Below are 21,977 nucleotides of genomic sequence, written 5' to 3' on the forward strand. Positions count from 1 at the left end.
AAAATCATGTTTTACCAAAATCAGCGCCGATGTTAATCATAAAGTTAATCAGGAAACATAACGCAGCCTTCTATAGGCCTACCTACACTAAATCCCCGCCCCCCCCTCTCACAAAATAGTTCCCACGTCCCTGCATACAATATAATATGGGTTTGTTTTTTCTCAGGACACGAGGCACCTCTGACAGAGAGTTAAAGGAACTGGCCGAAAGAGACACGAAACTGCCAAAAAGATAAAAACTTTTGTTTTTAATGTGCTGCTTTGTACTATTTTCAGTTTTAATTGTACATGGCAATACTGCAGTCATTTTGGCAATACAAATGTAAAAATATATTGCAGTAAGAAGAAATGTCCAGAGACATTAGGTCTAATCATTTTTAGTTTCATTATTGGGAAATTTCAGCGTTACTGACGTGACATCCTCAAAAACTGAAATATAAAATTTCACAGAATGTATTCATTACCAATATTTTTTCTAAATCCCAAACATAGGCCAGACATCAGAAAAGTATACATCTATGTACATGTTTTATAGGCTATTTAGATTGGGAAATACACATGCGTTACAGACGTGACAAAAAACACCAAAGTTTTTGGTAGACAACATATTTTGTAGAGTTAGTGATTTACAATGTACAAACAAGAAGAAACAATATCTGCAGACCATTATCAAAAAATAAAATAGGCCTATCAATTTTATTTAAACTTTCACTTTTGTGTTTCAGAGGAAAAATCAATGTTAAGGTTGTGTTTTCTCTCCGTTACGGACGGTTTCGAAAGCAGAATTTTTGAAAACATGTATAAAATGCTTTAAAAACTTTAACAGAGCTGTCTAGAAGGAATTTAATAGGGCTGCCCCTCACATACAATTGTCTTTTAGTTACTAGTAGTCATTCATTTAAGTCAGTATTCAAACTAACACAAGTTTCTATTAAATTAACACAGTCTAATCCATAATGAGCCTTAATATATTCCGCACTCAAGCACATGCAAGTTTGCCACACAGCACAAGCAGAAGTAACATAATAATTGTGAAAAAGGGGTCATTTTAATTATTCATTAATAAACTAATGTTTCCCAATTTTAAGTTATTTCATTATCAGGAAAAAATTCACGTGATCAAGAGGGTGCCTCCCTGTAACACATGTGCATTAATCATTTTCTGCACAAACACTTGTGTCACAGGTTTATGCACCACCTCCTCTGCACCATCAGAGGAAACGCTCACCAGAGTAATGACTGTTTCAATTCAGACTCCAATTCCCATAAGCCCACATACCTGGGACTGACACACACACACCTGCTAGTCATTATCCTCTCTCCATATCGGCAAACCAAACACACACATAACCGTGAAGTCTTGATTTGCCTAGGTGATCATTGCCGGGATCATTACTGGACTGTGATTATGAATATTAATAAAGCACATTTCTTTTAGGTTACAGTATGGGATCTACAACCGAGACAGATGCAGTTATATATAACCTGTAAATTGAAGGCTATCTAATGTTTTAAAAATTATCTAATAGCCGATACTGCTTCAAATCGTTTAATCATAGTTGTTCTTGATCAAGATTAAACCAATGCGTGACTCTCATAAAATTGTTTTAATATTTTTTGTAAAAAAAGATAAAGATACAAAGTTAAAGGTTAGGTGAAACATTATTGTACAAATAATTATAAAATGCTATAGATTGCGAATAAGATAAAAATTTCACATGTTGCATATGCATTACAAAGTAAAAATTTTTCACATGCAATTATACAAAATAAAACCAAACAAAATTTTTAATGAAAGTAAAATATTTAGACAAATAAGAATAAATGCGTCACACCACGCAAATCTTGCACCAAGACCACAGGAAACAGATGATTCTTCTGCACAATCTGACTTTGCTGCAGCCTGGAATTGAACTACTGGTTTCGTCTGGTCAGAGGAGAACTGGCCCCCCAACTGAGCCTGGTTTCTCCCAAGGTTTTTTTCTCCATTCCGTCACCGATGGAGTTTCGGTTCCTTGCCGCTGTCGCCTCTGGCTTGCTTAGTTGGGGTCACTTCATCTACAGCGATATCATTGACTTGATTGCAAATAAATGCACAGACACTATTTAAACTGAACAGAGATGACATAACTGAATTCAATGATGAACTGCCTTTAACTATCATTTTGCATTATTGAGACACTGTTTTCCAAATGAATGTTGTTCAGTGCTTTGACACAATGTATTTTGTTTAAAGCACTATATAAATAAAGGTGATTGATTGATTGATTGAAAATAATTAATGAAACATGCAACAGATATCTTTTTCCAAAGTAGTTATCTGTCAAAATAAAGGACAGGTAACAAATAACAAAGTATGTGCATATCAAAAATGGATGCTGTTTCATTAAAATAATTTTAAAATATAAAATAAAAGATAAAAAAAATCTATAATTTTTTTTTTTTTTTTTTTTTTTTTTTTACATAATAGGCATAATATGTGAGAATATTGACGTTTTGCATATAGATCCATGTTACTCTAGCTCACTAAAACAGGCTACCACTTTTAATCCTCGATGAAAAGTAAACCACCATTTCTTTAGGATGATGATTTAACAATGCTAAAAGTTAAATGTTACAAATCTAAAATATTGTGTAATACTGTGCAGCTTAGAAAAAATATAAGCACAGGCTCATTTGTCTTGACATGTATCCTGTTTATGAATTATTAGGATTATAAAAGAATGAGTGGGTGGATTTTTACCATTATAGACTGGCAACAACAAGTATCAAAGGATCAAAGGTTACACCTTCTTTCTTTGTGTGAAAATTTGGGCAGTGTTATGCAAATCTTTCCACATTGTGATGTAGACGTGTGGGGACATGTTTAAACTAGGCATTTTAGGAGGGTGTGGACCAGTCTTAACTTTTATAAAGAATATCTTGAATATCTTCTATATTTGAGACATTAGTCTTTGCAACTTTATAGATCTTCTTTATGCACCAAGAGCTTGTAACACTTCAAAGAGAAAGGAAACTTGAAATAACATCATATGACCCTTTTAATTTATTTCTCACAATGTGACATTTTGGAAATTGTGCCTTTATTTTTCACAGTTGTGACCTTATTTTAATTGGTATGTTTACTGCTGTTAATTTTTTTGTCAAAACAAGTAAAGGAACACAGATTGTACCCTTAAATTTGCTTTTAAGATTAGTTTTTTTGTTTTAGTTTTTTTTTAACTAGCTTCAATCAAAAGCCTATGAAGGTCTTGCAGAATTCAATTACCCACCTTCCAGTTTCCTGCGGAGAGGTTCTGGAGTGACCCGGCGGAGCCCTCTAGTGTGGCTGGGTTTGAGCTCTCAGCTAACAGGGTAAGATAGGGCTTCACTACAGATGGGTGCCACAACATTTCAGCACCTTTAGGAGAATCTGAGAAACCAGGGATCGGCCCGACACCATCCCACTAAGAGAAATTAAAAATACATCAGTTGACTTAATGAGACTTTCAAACAATAGCTCTAAAAAACGGTAACACTTTAGAAAAGTGAACACTTACTCACTATTAACTATGACTTCTGCCTCAATAAATTCCTAATTTGCATCTTATTAATATTTAGCATGGTAGTTGTTAAGTTTAGGTATTGGATAGGATTACGGATGTAGAATAAGGTCATGTAGAATAAGGCATTGATATGTGCTACTAATAAATGTTTAATATTATAGTAATAATCATGCTACAAAGCAAATAATTAAGAGACCCTAAAATGAAGTGTTACATAAACTTGTGACAATTGACAATGCAATAATAATAAAAAAAACCCAAAACAAATACCTTACTATCAATATGCAGCAAATTAGGAGTTTATTGAGAGAAAATTCTTGGTTGATAGTGAAAAGTGTTATAAACTTGGACTTGGCTCAGATTCAGCATGATGGACTAGCACTTGCAACTTGATATAAATAAATAAATGACTAAATACATCTTATTTATACAGCCTCTGGCAACTTGCAGTACATGGGATATTTTTTTAATTCATTTGGAGCACCTGGATCTCAGCAGTTATGACTCCTTTTTTTTTTGTCCTCATTTGTAAGTCGCTTTGGATAAAAGCTTCTGGTAAATGACTAAATATAAATATAAACTGAAGGTTTTTGGGGCTCATGATTCTCACCAAATCTACTACACAGATAAATCAAGACCCCTTCACCACATTTATATCTAACTGAGCTTTGTGTTTGGTCACAGAGGCTGATGACATGAAGTGGCTATTCCTCGTCATGGCTATAGTGCAACCAGCTGGCAGCAGGAACCAAATAAATATGTGCATGTGCATTTTTTTCTAGAGCTATTTGGTGGTGGAGGCACAATAATGCTTGGGCCTGTCACTGTCTTCTGGATTATTGTTATTTAGAAATACTTAAAACTTTTATAAGTCACTTAATTTAGGAAACTCTCTCTAAAGAACTTTCCACAGAAATTTATTGGGATAACACTTACACTAACATTCAGAAGAATACGTATTGTATACATGAAGCACAAGCAGTGGATTTACAGATATACAAGACAAAATGTTAGTCTCACCTGTTCTTCGAGTAAATTCTTCTTTTTTCTCCTCTTGTTCCCGCAGCAGCTGTTATCTGCCTCTTTACTGGGTGACTCTGACCCCATTAACTCATCAAGCTCCTGATTGGCTGTCAGCCAGGAGGGTGGGATTTCCAGCTCCAGCCGATAGGAGAGATTCCTCAGAATGCAAATACAGTTTTCCACAATCTGACAGAGAGACAGCCTTCACTGACTGAACATGATTGTGTCTAAGTGTAATTGAGTGAGTGTGTATGTGTGTGTGTTAGGAGTTCTGGTGCATACCTTGCTGTCAAAATCAGAGGTGCGGACACAAGCTTTGATGACGTACAGTAGTGAGTCCAAGAGTCCCTCGCAGGAGCGCATGCATTTTCTGGCTTCTTCTCCAGCTGAACTCAGGTTCCTGTGTCAACACAATGTCACTACACAGTCATTCACAAACAGAATTACAGCTCTGATTTGATTTATTAGTAGAGAATACATTTTGAAGTCATGGAAAAACACTTTAATATCAAGACAATTTAAGTCATTAGATAACAGAGGTTGATCATATAAATCACAGCTAAAAGGTGTTTATAAACCATTTACTACATAATAAAAATGTGAAAAATATTTTGGTAACACTTTATTTTAGGGTAGTTTAACTAGTTACTTATAAGCATGCATATAACTATAATATTATCCATTTATTAGTAGTAATTAAGCACATATTAATGCCTTATTCTACATCCCTAACATCCCTAACGTCACTTTACTGTCCAGACAGGCACTACCAATGGGGGAATGGAAACACCACCCAGAGGTAGTGAAACAAATTTGGAGAAAATTTTACAAAGCAGAGGTGGACCTCTTCGCCTCCCATCAGTGCAATGTACCATCTACTTGTCTCTGAGTCACCAAGCCCCACTGGTCTGGATGCGATGGCGCACTCATGGTGCAAAATGCGCCTGTATGCGTTTCCTCCAGTCTTTCTGCTCCCGAGAGTCCTAACCAGAGTTCGCCAACTAAGGTCTTGCCTCTTGTTGATAGTGCCACGTTGGCCAAATGGTTCTCGGAGATAATATCTCTCCTCGATGGCTCGCCATGGGCGATTCCGGAGAGGAGGGACTTTCTGTCTCAGGCAGGGGCCACGATATTCCATCCCAGGCCCGAGCTGTGGAATCTTCATGTTTGGCCCCTGAAGGGTACCAACTGAGGAACACAGGGTTTTCGCCGGAGGTTATTGATAACATTCTTAGTGCTAGGGCTTCCTCCACCAGACAAAGTTATGCCAGTAAATGGGGTGTCTTTGACAGGTGGTGTGTGGTACACAATGTTGATCCAGTCAACTGCCACATCGCTTGAGTTCTGAACTTCATGCGAGAGAAATTCAAGTGAAATACAGTAAAATTCAAGATGCCTTCTTGGAACTTAGCTATAGTTCTCGAGTGTTTGGTCGAAACCCCCTCTGAACCTTTAGAATCAGCGTCTGATAAACTTCTGACTATAAAAATGACAATAACTTATTTGAAGAGAATTTGGGATATGCAGGCTCTGTCTATCTCACCATCATGCTTAGACTTTGCCCCAGGGAGGGTAAAAGTGCATCCTCATTCCGATTACCTGCCTAAGGTTCCATTTCGGCGGTACATCCGGTCATTCTAGAGGTTTTCTGCCCTCCACCGTTCACAACGCCGGAACAGGAGAAATCTTATAGACTGTGTCCAGTCCATGCTCTTCAGGCTTATGTCCACCGCACTAGCCAGTGGTGTAAGTCAGAGCAACTGTTCGTCTGTTATGGTGGTGGTAACAGAGGAGCAGCTGCCACCAGGCAGACCATGTCTCACTGGGTCAGGGAAGCTATTGCTTTGGCTTATGAGGCGCACCTATAGGTCTTAGAGCTCACTCCACAAGGGGGGTCGCTTCCTCTAGTGCTTTAGCAAGGGGTGCCCCCTTACAACAGGTTTGTGATGTGGCAGGTTGGTCCTCTCCACACATTTATTAGATTTTATAGTTTGGATGTCCATGCTACTCCTGGCTCTCATGTCCTTGAGTCAACATCACAAGCTAATGTCTAAGGCCTTCTTGTGGTTTGATAGTAAACCTGCACAACCTTAGGGGTCGAGACATTTTTCTAGCACGGTGGCATGGGTATTCTCTTTCCCAATGCGCTAAACAGCGCAGCATTGACTGAAGCTTTCGAAAGGGAACATTCCCGGTTACTTGACTTTAACCTTGTTCCCTGAGAAAGTGGAACGAGATGCTGCGCTGCATTACCGTGCTGACTGCTCTTCAGACAAAATGTCCTGTTGATGCACCTGTGGCGTATCTATTTAAAGCCCCGTGTTGCGGGCGCGCCCCTATGACATCATCAACCAAGGCTATATTACCACCGGGTCAATTCTATCAACGTGTTACACACATTATTCACACCTGGTCATGATAAGACGTTTCCCTATGCGTTGAGCAGCACAGCATCTCGTTACGCTTTCTCAGGGAACAAGGTTACAGTCAAGTAACCGGGAACGTTCTGTCACCACTTCTGTCATCATTCACCTCCAGTGTTGCCAGATATCGCGAGACAATTAAAAAAGACACTTTATTTATTTTTCTCCTCCCTGAGCTACAGGGCAATGACCAAAAGAGGGAGTTAAACCACATTTTAACATTACATTGGACAACTGATGGGATATCAAATATAGACTGATGTACCAAGTACATTTTATACACAGTAAACATCTGATAATTACAATTTGGACACACAAATAAATATCATCCTGAATTCACAAATTCTTTATTTATTATTGCAAGGACTGCAGAAGATCCCATTTTTATATAACTATAACCCAGAAACAGGAGAAATTATTGATGATCTTAGTGTGCGGCAATAAAGTGATTTAGAAAAGACTTAAATAAAATAAACTGGTTTAAAAACCATTCCAGTCAAAACCATTTGAAAAGGTGAGGATGAGGCTTGGTCTAAAACATTTTTCTTAAGACTCATAACACTTTAGCCTCATATATATGAAGAATAACACCACCATTATCTTTCAAGCTGCTTCAGGTACCAAGGTGCAAATTAAACATATTTAACAACTTAATTTGTCTGAGCTGAACCCATGAACTATCTGAAAATATCAAATATCCTGAAACATTCAAAATTTTTTACTTCTAATCCAGACATTCTTGATTGCCCACATTCAAACAAGAGCATAATAAAACCATATAAATAATCAAAACAAACATAACAAAAACTGTCCTCTTGTTTCGTTGAGGAGAGTGTGGGGACCCAAAGAGGGCCATTCAAAGTCAAATGTCAAAGTGCACTTTTTTTTTAATGTTTCTCTGTGTAAGCATGTTGTACGAGGTCCGCATGTGACCCGTGACTACCAATATTTGTAAGCGACTTAACAGAAAAACAAGCCCAAAGTCGCTTATAATAAGCGGACTTGGCAACACAGTTCACCTAGTGCATGCGCTGTTGACAGGCTGTCCGCGAGCCCTCTTGATGACAAAATTACTTACTGTGTACGGTTGCGGATGGTCAAATTATTAATTTGGCCTTTATCAGTGACAATATAACAATATATTGACAATATAAAAGTGTAATTGCATTAGAATGTTTTTGTTAACCTATACAGTTGAAGCAACAAGATGAAGCGCTGCTGTGATGTTAAATCAAAATAGAAAAAAAGAATGTGGAGAAAATCTTGTTTACGTCAAAACTGAAACCAAGCCATTCACACAGAACGCATATTTCATGCATTTTCTAGAGAGGGTCGTCTTCTATTACCCTTGCACTCACAGAATAGAGCCGCTTGTTTAGAAAGCAATGCAAAATTAAGGTGGGTTCAGTTTTTTTCAAAAACATTTCTTGAGACTTTATGGTGGGTTTTCCCCATCCTACTGCATCTCATGTTTAAATGAAAAATGTACTCTGTGTTATTGGCTTTCACCCCTTTGAATTAAACTATGCATGCACACATGGTGCTGTTTTGCTTATAGTTCTTTAAGCTACTTAATTATAATTGGTTTATAAACATTCTTTTAAATATTATGCACTTTTTTTGTCATATTTTCTTATGCTTTGAATAAACATGCATTAGTAATATTTTGCCCAATGCACCCTCTTGTGGCCTCAGAAGAGAAGCCAAAAGCTTTTCTTCACCCTAACTAAAATTATGCATTTTAAATTTGAATATAATTTGAATTTGGATAATATTTAATTGCAAATTCGATTTTAGTTTTTCAGCCATTTTGACAGCCGTAGGTTGCACAGCTGCATTGTGGCACGAACACTCATATAAACAGTAGCTGTGAAGATCACGGGCACAGAGGAACACAGAAACTAGTTGTCAGCGCTGTCCTTTGATTTATTACTAAAGTCGCTTAGAATATTTTTCTACTTTTGAAGGAACTAGGCTATTTACAGCCCACAGCTTCACAATAATATAGAGACGTTATGACTTATTCACACATGTAATCACTCGTACTGGTACTGTGCTAATTTATCCGATCTTTATTTATCTCTTACATCGAGCAATAATCTGTAAGAAATGTTACGAACATAGATAAAATAACTGCTGAAAGTGAGTGATGATGTCAGATCGCTCTTTCAATAGGAAAAAATATATCACCTTTAATAGTCAATCATATTTACAGTACAAACCTTGTCAGTGAACTATGAGGGCAAAAAAAAAAAAAAAAAACGGAAACAAAATAATCGTTCATTAATTGTAATCGAGGTAAAATGTTAAATTAATCAAGGTTTTGATTTTAGGCCATAATCCTCCAGCCCTATTTTAATTGATGATGAATAGAGTGCAATGTCAAGTTATTATTGCTAGAACTGACAGGGACTATATGGGAGTACTATATGCTGTTTTGGGGACAGGTATGCTAGGGTGGTTTGTCCGTGAATTAAAGGGAGAAATTTAATTTTTTTAATTGTATTCTATAGTCTTCTTTCTCCTGTGGCATTTTTTGCTTATGTTGCCACCCATTCCCATGGCATCTCTTTAATATCCCAGGGAATGTCTCACAAGCCTCCTGACTAATGTCAGAAGGAGTAAAACATTGAGATTAGGGTTCTTAATCCCCTCATGGAGTCTCTCAATAGTTCCCGGAAGTTAGCGACAAATACTATCAGCACCATAGAAATGCAGCACTGTTATATTTTTATATGAATATTATGACACAAGTGAATCACAAAGCTTTGTTTGTGAGAGAAATAATTGGTTAAGCAGCAAATTTTATATTCCCGACCATGATTTTGGATTCATGTCGTTCAAGAGGTAGCCCACAAGCCCATCCATTTTAATTAAGCCATGCCATTCACTGCTTTGTTCTGTTTTGCAGGTTTATTGAAAAAAAAAAGATAATGGCATATGTCTTTGAAAAAACGGATGTTAAATTGCTTGAACTGACTGAATTGCTTTTCATTTTGGGGTGGAGCATCCCTTTAAGTTACACTTTCATAAATAGTGGCTTGTGAATATGAATTAGAACTATTCTGACTCCATACTGTACTTCTCATCCATGAAGTGGTTCTGTGATGTGCTGCTGTTACCTGAGACAGCCGGTGGTGTTGCGGAGCACAACAGAGGAGTGCAGCTTGAGTTTGTGCTCATCGTGAAAGTCAGTGCTGCTCCAGCCCGAGTGAGGGATAATCACAGTGTTGGTCATGGTGCTTAAAGCATCGTGGATGATTGTCGTCTTCACTGCATCACACGAAGACAGATTCCACAACACACCTACACACAGAAAGCAGTTCACATGATGATGTTCCAGCACAATCACACGCAAACCTGTCTATTGTGGGATTACTAATTTATGAAATGTTTAATCTATGTTCCAATGTAATAGTATATGTACATTGTGTTTTTACATTTTGAGGTTAAGATGATAACATTCTGAGATGATCAAGTCAAGCAACCCAGGTTTACTGATTGAATTAGCACCTATAATGACCTTTTGTCTTTGTACTCTTCCTTGCCATTTGTTTTTTTAAGGCTGACTGAATTAGCACCTATGCATTTGAATGACTGTTATGCTGATGAGATCAAGGCTAGGAAAATGCCAGTGTCTGGCCTGATTCAATTTGCTTGCTTTGTTAAATTGTCTCCACCTCTATGTATCCCTCCCCCTTGAAATGTATAAAATCTCCAAAGTACAATTTGCTTGGGTGAGACTTGGATGACTGCAGCGACACACAGCGAGTCCTCAATAAACAGGAACTTCTGTGTCAAAGATATCCCAACGTCCCCTGGTCTTAGTTTCTGAGTGTCCAACACTCAATAATCTGCCTTGCCATAAATTGTAGTTACTGTGTTCATTAAACCTGTGTCACAAAATTTAAAACAGGAAATAAAATCATAAAAAGAAGACTATGGGCCCTATTTTAAGGATCTAAATGCAAAGTGTAAAGCGCACAGCGCAGGTGCACTCTGGGTGTGTCCAAATCCACTTTTGCTATTTTAATGATGGAAAAACAGTCTGTGCGTCTGGCCACAGTTTTGGAATGGGTTGTCCAGATTCTCTTTATGAGTAATGGGTGTAACGTTCAATAAACCACAGGAGATGCAGATCACTTCTCAAATCTCAAAATGATTTTATGATGCAAAATCAATTAAAACCTGTTAAAAACAGTCATTTATGGATATTATGGATTATGAAACTGTAATTAAAGCTGTCAAGTATAACAAATCCACTTCAAAATTAAATAAATTGCTAATTACAATACTCTTGACATTGAAATCTTTTTTTTTTTTTTTTTTTTTTTTATTATCTAGGCTGTTTCCTTGGTCTTTATTATACTGCTAGCCAATCACTGCATTGCTGATATATCTGCCCTTTCCAGTGAATAAAGCTAGACCATAGATAATGGGAACATGAAGGCTATACACACACACAGACACACTTTGATCTTTTCCCTTTCAAGTCACTTTTATTTGTATAGCGCTTTATACTATACTGTCAAAGCAGCTTACCAGTGTCAAACAGGAAAACAGGTTGTCAATAATGCAAGAAGACAATAACAAAGAGTCATTGTTCCAGCTAAAGACAGATCATTGATGATTCTTTAATATCATCATCCAGTTCAGCTCTCTTCCAATAGTGTCTGTGCAATCAGTCAAGTGTCTCCAACTAAGCAAGCCAAAGGCGACAGTGTCAAGCAACCAAAACACCATCAGTGACAGAAATGGAGAAAGAAACCAGGCTCATTTGGGGGGCCAGTTCTCCTCTATCTACTGACTCTCATTAGAGTGTTAGTAGAGTATTAATAGACTGGTAGGATTAAGGTTAGAATAAGTTGACATGTACTTGCAAAGTTACTTATAGTCAGTGGAATGTCTGTTTGGAGAACATCACAATAACAAGCTAGCAGACATTAAGCAGTCTACTAATACTCTAATTAGAGTTAATAGACTGGAAAAGTTGACGTTAGTGACAAGGCAGATTTGAACTTGATCCTGTTAGGGTTGGGTACAAAAACCCGGTACCAATATGGCACTGGTACCTATGGAACCGGTATGCACTGAACCACATCAGAACGTAGAGTTCGGTGCCACTTAATGCCTGAGTGAGCGACTGAAAAATTTGTCCTGTTTCGTTAGATCCATGGGCATCATTATGCCATTTTTAGCGGGGCTATAGTGATTAACTCCATAAACTGTAGACAAATTTGGGATCGCCTCAGAGTCAGTCACTTAATTTCATATGAAAACGGTGGCGACTTGTCCCGTATTTTACAAAGGCCAGCACGTATTTTAATAAACAAAAAGTATTCTGCACGGTTTATAATACTAATAAATTATAATGAAATCAGTTTCATGAGTAGTGTTAAAGAAGCTCATTTGCGCGTGATTTTGGCATCTTTGTTTCCATATCGATGGAGTCTCCAGAGCGCGTGCTGTTAAAGCCCTTTCACACGAGAGCAGTATGCAGCAAACAAACCTGCGCGGTTTAAAACATCTAGAGCTCACATCTGCCCTTTGAACTCAAGACTCTCCAGATGTAGGGCTGAATGGGAAAGTTCCCTGAAGGTGGCAACACTATGCTCATCACACCAATGCGGTTTCCTCCAGTGAACAAATATGAGCGCATACTTTATAAAACAATCATGTTGGTATATTCATTTGAAATTGTAATATTTAATATAAAACATATTACAGTACATGTGGCATACCACAATCATTCAGATAACTGATTGAAGACAGACAGACAGCACTCAGTCAATTCACAATTCAGAGATATAGTAGAAACATGTTATCCATGTTTTTTTTTTGTTTTTTTTTTAATGGCACCGGAATCGTAAAAAACCCAATCGATACCCAAAACTAGATCCTGCACATGACTGGAACAGAAAGGAATACAAGTCAAGGAGAGAGTTTAGAAAAAAGCCTCAGACTATAAAGCTGTCCTATATGTCAGCATCAGATTCTTAAATTTGGTGAGGACAGGTGCACGCAGCTAATGAAAAGAGAATAAGAGGGGTGAAATGACTGCTCTTTGGCTGACTGAAGGCCAGGTTCTTAGAAAAATATATGTATAGTGGACCTTTATGCCAAAATTCTACACACATTTAAAGCATTCAAATGCTTTACTAAATCCCTGCTGCTAATTGGTGTGTAATATGTATTGTCTGCATTAATACTGTAATTGTTGTTTATAAAATGAATAGTTCCAGTCCATGATTCTGATTGCTTGAGTGTTGTTTGAAGCTTTTGTAAATTACTCTAAGAACATATACCTGTGACCTTCAGATTTACTCTACCACTGCACCTGTGTGTCGCTGTGGTTCCATGTATTATTTCCTTTTATAATTCAGATAAGACAAGAGATACTACTTTTTGGACCAAAAACCTGTACACAGAATCTCTTATAATACATTTTGCATCGTAGTTTCCTCCTCGACAGTCAAAAACTTGGGTGTTTTATTAGATTGCAACTTATCTTTTGAAAATCATATTTCACATTACAAAAAGTCTTCTTCCACATTAGAAACATTGCCAATATATTTGATGCTATAAAAACAGGGTGTGGTATCATGATTGTGATTGCTTGTGATTGGGTCTGCGAGAGTTTGGGCATCTCAGTAAAATAGAAAATCGTGGAAAAGTTCATTTATTTCAGTAATTCAACTCATATTGTGAAACTCGAGTATTACACAAATCCAGTGCACACAGACTAAAGTAGTTGAAGTCTTTGTTTTTTTTTTAATTCTGATGATTTTGGCTCACATTTAACAAAAAACCACCAATTCACATCTCAACAAATTAGAATATGGTGACATGCCAATCAGCTAATCAACTCAAAACACCTGCAAAATTTTCCTGAGCCTTCAAAATGGTCTCTGAGTTTGGTTCACTATGCTACACAATCATGAGGAATACTGCTGATCTGACAGTTGTCCAGAAGACAATCACTGACACCCTTCACAAGGAGCGTAAGCCACAAACATTCATTGCCAAAGAAGCTGACTGTTCACAGAGTGCTGTATCCAAGAATGTTAACAGAATGTTGAGTGGAAGAAAAAAGTGTTGAAGAAAAAGATACACAATCAACCAAGAGAACCGCAGCCTTATGAGGATTGTCAAGCAAAATAAATTCAAGAATTTGAGTGAAATTCCCAAGGAATGGACTGAGGCTGGGGTCAAGGCATACAGACGTGTCAAGGAATTTGGCTACAGTTGTCGTATTCTTCTTGTTAAGCCACTCCTGAACCAGAGACAATGTCAGAGGTGTCTTACGTGGACTAATGACAACAATTGGACTGTTGCCCAGTGACTGGCCAGCAAACTCACCAAAACTGAACCCCAGAGAGAATCTATGGGGTATTATCAAGAGGAAAATGAGAAACAAGAGACCAAACAATGCAGATGAGCTGAAGTCCACTGTCAAAGAAACCTGGGCTACCACCTCAGCAGTGCCACAAACTGATCACCTCCATGACACACCGAATTGAGGCAGTAATTAAAGCAAAAGGAGCCCCAACCAAGTATTGAGTACATGTACAGTAAATGAACATACTTTCCATACATTTTTTATTGGTCTTATGAAGAACAATTGGTTGAGATAGTGAATTGCTAGGTTTTTGTTAAATGTGAGCCAAAATCATCACAATTAAAATATCCTAGACTTAAACTACTCCATTTTGTGTGCATTTAATTGATTTAATACAAGAATTTCACATTTTGAGTTGAATTAATGAAATAAATTAACTTTTTAATTCTAATTTATTGAGATGCACATGTACTGTATATAAAGAGACGAGGTATATACACATATAACAACAGTGTGGCTAACCTGTGACAAGCTCTCGTACTTCAGTGTCTACAGTTGTTCTCAGCAGGCGAAGCAGTGCAGGAACTCCACCTGCATTTCTCACGGCAATCTTGTTGTCGTCTGTAGCTCTGCCATAAACAAGGTTCCTCAGGGCTCCACATGCGTACCGCTGCACATCCAGAACCTTATGATCCAACAAATCTACCAGGTGTTTTATTCCATCCAGACGACACACCTTCAAAACACAAGAGATTTTCACTTTGTTCAGGGGTTGCTCAAATAATCTGCATTTAAATTGAGATATACCATTTCTGTTCCTTCTAGTGATACAAAGCAGCAATGCAATGTTTTATACAGGTTCCCAAATATTTCCTTTGGTCTGCCACTGTTTTGTATTGTGATCCATTTCATAGCCCACACTAAATACAGGTTTCTTGTCATCTTGATATAACCAGTTATATGCAAACTCACTGTAAACATACCATTAATGAAAAAAATATTATAACAATAGAGTTACCAGCGTCAACAGACACTTATACTACACGTTTTCTCTGGAGACGTGCTAAGATGCCATAAACCCCATTCTCTGAAACAAATTCTCAATAGCCTAAACCAATTTGACAAATAAATCACTCTTTCTGCAAAACCTTAAACAAGTTCAGGCTGTTAGACACTGTTTGAAGTTCTTATCGATAGAATAGAACTCTAAACACATTTCCACTAAAACACAATCTGTACTGCGATGAACACATGATGCAAAACCCTAAACACAAGAAAGCAAAACTGCAGCACTGTTGTCATCATTTAGAATTACTGAAAACTGTTTACACTTGTTTCTAAATATGTGAATGTACAACATATGAGCAAGTTCAAAGTGCACAAATGGCATGGGTGCATCCATCAATCTGAGAGGTACAGAAGAGTGTATATACGAGGTTGAGGTATAGGAACGAGGAAGAACAAGACAAGAACAGTCATTTCAGATGAAATCAGAGCTACGCTGATAGACCATGTTCTTGTGCATGGAATGACAGAGGCAGGACAAAGAGTTCAACCTCAATTGAGCAGATTCTCACAGTTAATGAAACAAGCAACCATTTTCTCACAACTATAAACACAATTTCAAATCTACACACCAAATTGTACAAACTTCAGACTTCCAGGTCATAATCAAATATTTTATTGAAAATTTTTTTCTCTGTCATCAGAATCTAATATTTGGCCTCAAATGACATGCAAACATAAATACACAGACTGCTTCACTGCCTAGAGAACACTAGGGAGATCAATTCAAAACACTGTTATAAAAACATTTTGGGAATCAGGAATCACTTAAGTGAAATTCAGCAGTCGTGGCCTAATGGATAGAGAGTTGGACTAGTAACCCGAAGGTCATGGGTTTTGAGTCTCAGGTCCAGCAGGGATTGTCGGGGAATGAATAACCAGCACTCTCTTCCACCCTCTACTACCACTGAGGTGATACATTTTTGGAAAATTGGACCAAATTACTCCGTTATAGTGTTTTAGGGAAAAAAAAGAAGAATAAATAAATAAATAAAAAGAGTCCTCTTTACTCCTCTTTGAGAGTAGCTCTCCCCCCCCCCCCCCCCCACATATTCACTTAAGTAAGATTTATTTTTGTTTGTTTGTATTTTAATTGTAAAATATTTACTATATACATGGACAATTAATCTTTTTTTTGTAACTACATGAACTGGACACTGATTTCTCCATTAATTTGTTTTTGACTTATGAATGATCTGTAGTGCATATATTACTGAAAAATATGTGTATGATTTGAAAGCTTTGTTTAGTTTTAGATACAGATTAAATGGTTTTGAAGTGATTATTTGGTTTTGCCAGAAGAGTCAGAGGTTCTGTGAATTTGGTTTGAAGATTTGGATTTGTGCTCAAGGTTTTGAGAAAATGAGTAATGGTTTTAAGAAATATATATTAGCAATTCAGAGTCATTAACCATTTAATCATTTCTTAATTTACTGAAAATGGGCAGAATCTTGTCTCACAGATAATGGAACATCGTTTACCTCCGTCTTGACGTGGTTGTCTCTGTAGCACAGGTGTTGCAGGTACGCTGCTGCATTAGCCTGCACGGATGGAAACTGATGCTGTAGCATGTGGATGACCTCCGGCAGGTCTGGGTTGTGCCATGCAAACTCTCTAAAAAAGCACACATTAACACAATGAAAACAGTCACATCAAGCCAGCTTACTGATTATAACACAGACACACACACACACAGCAGTAACAGGGTGATAATGTGAAAGCAGCAAGTGTTGATCCAGAACCACGTTATAACGAGTTCTACTAATTAATATCAGTACTGTCATCAACCTTGGGTCCTTCTGCATGCTGTCTACCGAAGGGGAGCGTGTGGCTTCATCATGCATGGGCTGGCGTGTGTAGCTGGGATCAGGGGACCAGTAAGGAGCAGATTGGTATACTTCTGTGTATATGGAGTTTAAAGGATAGTTATTTCTTTGGTACATCATGTTACTGCGCTGACTGGAGCTCCGCTGCAGGTTACTCATACCTGAAACACAGCAACCACAGCACATATTAATAAAGCTTTCATTTTTGTTTTAAACCTTGGATTCTTTGGCTTGAAATGTTTGAGGTTAAATCAAAATCAAGCTCTATAAATCAACCTCTATAAAACAGTGTCCGTTGCATTCTTTACAAAATAACTTTTAATTTTGTAGCCCCATAATTCTTGATCAACTGCTTTGTTTTACACCCATTCTTCAATTATCTTCATAAACCATGCAACATTTGAAAGCTGCAAACCTTAAGGTTAGACCTTTAAGATCTAGACATCATTATATTTTTTGCCATCTCAATCGAATAGTCTTCAGCCAAGGTTTTTCTTTTTTTCCCAAAACTTATGAGCATAAACATGCGTGCAACGTGAAGCTGTTGGTGGCACTAAAGGCTTTGATTGGTTTTACTTTTTTTTTTTATTCAGGTTTCCTTTTTTTCACAACTTTTTTCACAAAGTCTACGGTTACAATTTATTTTGATAGTCCACTTTAGACATTCTACTAACTATTAGTAACTTTGCAACTACATGTCAACTACGTGTCTACTAACTCTCAGAGTAGACTGTTAGGGTAGGTTTAGGATTAGTATACATGGCTCTAGAGTGCCACCAATTTGGTCCCATGTGCCACCTAATTTCTCAATGGTGCGACCAAGCGTCTCCGCACAAACTAATGGATATAGCGCACATTTATCTGGGTCTAACGTTTAAACATTGTTATACGCTAAACTGTTTTATATTTATAGATTTTATTTTAGGCAAATCGTGATGATTTGAGAAGGCTAAACTTATCAAACATAGGCTCACTATGCCGCTGGCCGCTTGGTCATTACTTAAAAAAAAGAAAAACTAAAACATTTTTTTACATTTAACAAGCAAAAGATGATCCAAACGTTTTTCTAAATTAACTTAATAAAAAAAGAAACAACTTTGCTAATACATAGCTAATAATAGCATAGCTTTGCTAATACATTTGCTAATAATAGCTGGATCAGTAGCTGTTTAGGGAGTGTTGATCTGTTCAAATCGGACAGTTTCTGTAGGTGTGTACCAAAGGAGGTCCTGTAGAGAGCACTCTGTGGGCTGGGGTTCAGGTCTGAAGCTGTTGGGCTCAGGCTGTGGTAAAGGGGGCCCTGCAAAGTCCGGCCCTCATAGATGGGTCCAATATGGCGGTCAGGGGAAGTGGCTGACCTCAGATCAGCACCTATCTGACTGTGTTGACTAGTGTAAGATGTTCGCACACCTGATGATAAAGAAACAATATAAACAAATAGTTACAGTGAGACCATCACTCAAATACTCACTGACATCCACTTATTCAATTCTGGTTTCTGTCAAGTCAAGTTCAATATAACCAGTCTTAAAGAAAAATTAACTGACTAACTTTTAAGACTGGTCCTTTTATGCGACCGGCCCTGGTCTTTCTTTGTGTTAGTCACATGGTCAGGAAAGATCGTTACTTGTTTTTCCCTAGGAAATTTATGACCATTTTCACTCGAGGGTTGAATAAAGAAGTAATAAATAAGAGAATAAAGCAGTTCCTGTTTCCTAACCTGTTAAGATGTCTGGTCGTGGGTCTATCTGCTCGTAGATCTCATAGCTGTGTGTAAGGTATGGATTAGATACATCATGCAGAAACGTTCTGGACATCATCGACCCATAATGCTGTGGGACTGCGGTCATCCCTGGCCTGACTGGTGACCCCGACCCGACCTGCTTGTCTTCTCTCACAGAGCCTACACCTCCAGAATAGGGTGACGCGGAGGAGCCCGCTCTATTCAGGGTGGCAGGAGAGATCTTCTGTGGGACTCCAGAGAGGGAGGAGCTCCCAATGGTCCGAAGGGACCCTCGAGATGGCGAGATGTTGCTTCCATACAGTGACTGAGTACGAGTGGGCATCGAACCAACTCGTCGCAGAGCATGACCTGGTTTAGCCCAATCCATCATTCCCGACACCTACAAGAGGACACAAACACCCTTTACTGTATCTCAACATAGACTGTTGTAATTAAGCTGCCGTGATGTAAAAAAATAAAATAAAAAAGTTCTGCTGGTATAACATTAATCTTCTCAGAAAAGAAAAAAGTGCATATAACTTGTCAATTACTCTACAATTACTCTTATACTTGATCTGACTAAACAGATTTACTTGGAGTAAACTTAAGTGATGAACTGGACTACAGTATGGATTATTAGCAATATTTTTAAATAAACATTATCTATAAAATTATTCACATTAGATGTTATAAACTACTGGTTTTTAATCATTTATTTTGAATCACATTTAAAAGTTGTCCAGATGAAGTTCTTAGCAATGCATATTACTAATAAACTAATTAAATTAAGTTTTGATACGTAAGAAATTGACAAAATATCTTCATGGAAAATGATCTTTACTCAATATCCTTAAACTTAAGTGATGAACTGGACTACAGTATGGATTATTAGCAATATTTTTAAATAAACATTATCTATAAAATTATTCACATTAGATGTTATAAACTACTGGTTTTTAATCATTTATTTTGAATCACATTTAAAAGTTGTCCAGATGAAGTTCTTAGCAATGCATATTACTAATAAACTAATTAAATTAAGTTTTGATACGTAAGAAATTGACAAAATATCTTCACGGAAAATGATCTTTACTCAATATCCTAATGATTTTTGGCATGAATAAAAATTATAATTTTGACCCATAGAATATATATATATATATATATATATATATATATATATATATATATATATATATATATATATATATATATATATATATATATATATATATATATATATATATATATATATATATAATTTTAATTAGCAAGGATTCTTTCAATTGATCAAAAGTGATGATAAAGACATAATTTTACAAAATATTTTTATTTTAGATAAAAGCTGTTCTTCTGAACTTTCTATTCATTAAAGAAACCTGGAAAAATCCTACTCTGCTGTTTTCACCATTTTTTTTTTTTTTAATAGGCTAGTAAAATATTTCAAAATGTTACTGTTTTGCTGTTCTTTGGATCAAATAAATGCAGGCTTGGTTAACATTAGAGACTTTTCTAAAAAACATTAACAAGCTTACTGTTCAAAAACTTTTATTGGTAGCGTAAAGGCTAATAAATTTTTTTCTCTAATTTCTAGCTTTTAATTGGTTTAGAAATCTGTAACTGCTGGACAATATATATATATATATATATATATATATATATATATATATATATATATATATATATATATATATATATATATATAGATATAGATATATATAGATATAGATATATATATATATATTTTTTTTTATCACATAAAAAGACAGAATAGTTTCTATATTGTGATAATAGCATTGTTCATATACTTTATTTATCACCTGCTGGAGATGATTTGAAAAAAAAAAACATATAGTGTCGTTTGTTTAATGTCTTCGTGTTTTTAAAGTTTCAGTTTTCAGTTTTCACACAGTGATATAAAGTATGTTTTCACATTCACTATCTCTTCTTTTTCTGTCAAAAACTGACCAAAGATCATCAGAGGGTTAGGTAATAAAGTGAAAAAGTACAAAACCCTTCATTTTGAAAGACTGTATGTTTTTGTATGTAGCATATGTCAAAAGATCAAGGAAATGTTTGTCCCCTTTAATATATATATATTTTTTTACTTTAATTTGAACTTGAACAAGTAATATCTCAGCTCATTAAAGCAAAAAATATATATTTTTTTTGTATGTAATTACTTTAAAATGTCAAATCAAACATTTTTGTCCCCAAAAATCCCATCATGTTATAGCAAAAAGTAAATGTAATTTTTGAAGTACTTATAAATCATGGTAATGTCTGTTTTTTTTATTATAATACAGTATTACAGTAATGAAAAATCTAAACGAGTATCTCAACTGAGAATACAAATCACACACAAACAAAAAACAAAAACACTTCATGGATTTTGATTTTGAGGTGAAACATGACCCACACGTGTTCTTCCAGAGATTTATCTATCAGGAAGTGAGGGATGTAAGATCTACCTGAAGCTCAGCTGCTGGGGGGTGTCCCGCAGCCTGACCCTCAGCCCTGGGGCTTCCTCCTGAAGCAGGTGATGAGTTCGGCTGACCCTCGCCTTGCGGCTGACCGCTCTGGTAGCTGACAGCGTCCTGATACCCACTGTCAGAGTTCATCAGGGCTGAAGTGTGAGAGTGCCCCCCAGACCCTGACACAGACAGCAGACTGCAGGTTACACACCTCATAATAAACTGGTATTGATGACATTTAATTTGCAAGTGTCTGCTATTTAATGACATTCACACAGCTGCTCATAAAGCACCTTGAACTGCCTTTGGAAAGCAGCTCATATTTTGCCCTTTCATGCAATTAATCTGTGTGGAGAATTTTTACTTTTTTTTTTTTTTTTTGTAATATGAAATATAAGTTATGAGGGTAAACATTTGCCACAAGTGCTCAGGGTGGTATTCGTGTTGATGGCAGGAAGGAAGCCATACAGACAGAGTAGAGCATTCAATACTCTGTTAATATGCTGTCCACTTTGTTGGCCTTGGGTCACAGTACAAAACTGGTCACCAGTGTCTTCTA

General features: G+C 36.7%; 1 protein-coding gene across 6 annotated transcripts in view; it reads right to left on the reverse strand.

The window, feature by feature from the left end:
* The window catches only part of LOC128020201 (plakophilin-4), a 61,899-nt gene that overhangs the window by 12,226 nt on the left and 27,696 nt on the right, over window positions 1-21,977 (reverse strand). For all 6 annotated transcript variants that reach the window (XM_052606917.1, XM_052606919.1, XM_052606920.1 and 3 more), the window contains exons 5-14: window positions 21,416-21,597; window positions 18,942-19,344; window positions 18,440-18,631; window positions 17,184-17,382; window positions 16,877-17,009; window positions 14,853-15,066; window positions 10,114-10,297; window positions 4,851-4,968; window positions 4,566-4,754; window positions 3,273-3,446 (exon numbers count right to left, since the gene is read on the reverse strand). In XM_052606917.1, the coding sequence (XP_052462877.1) occupies window positions 3,273-3,446; window positions 4,566-4,754; window positions 4,851-4,968; window positions 10,114-10,297; window positions 14,853-15,066; window positions 16,877-17,009; window positions 17,184-17,382; window positions 18,440-18,631; window positions 18,942-19,344; window positions 21,416-21,597 (1,988 nt within the window). The remainder of the gene's footprint in view (window positions 1-3,272; window positions 3,447-4,565; window positions 4,755-4,850; window positions 4,969-10,113; window positions 10,298-14,852; window positions 15,067-16,876; window positions 17,010-17,183; window positions 17,383-18,439; window positions 18,632-18,941; window positions 19,345-21,415; window positions 21,598-21,977) is intronic.

This window comes from Carassius gibelio, chromosome A9 (genome assembly GCF_023724105.1).
Source record: "Carassius gibelio isolate Cgi1373 ecotype wild population from Czech Republic chromosome A9, carGib1.2-hapl.c, whole genome shotgun sequence".
Taxonomy (NCBI): domain Eukaryota; kingdom Metazoa; phylum Chordata; class Actinopteri; order Cypriniformes; family Cyprinidae; genus Carassius; species Carassius gibelio.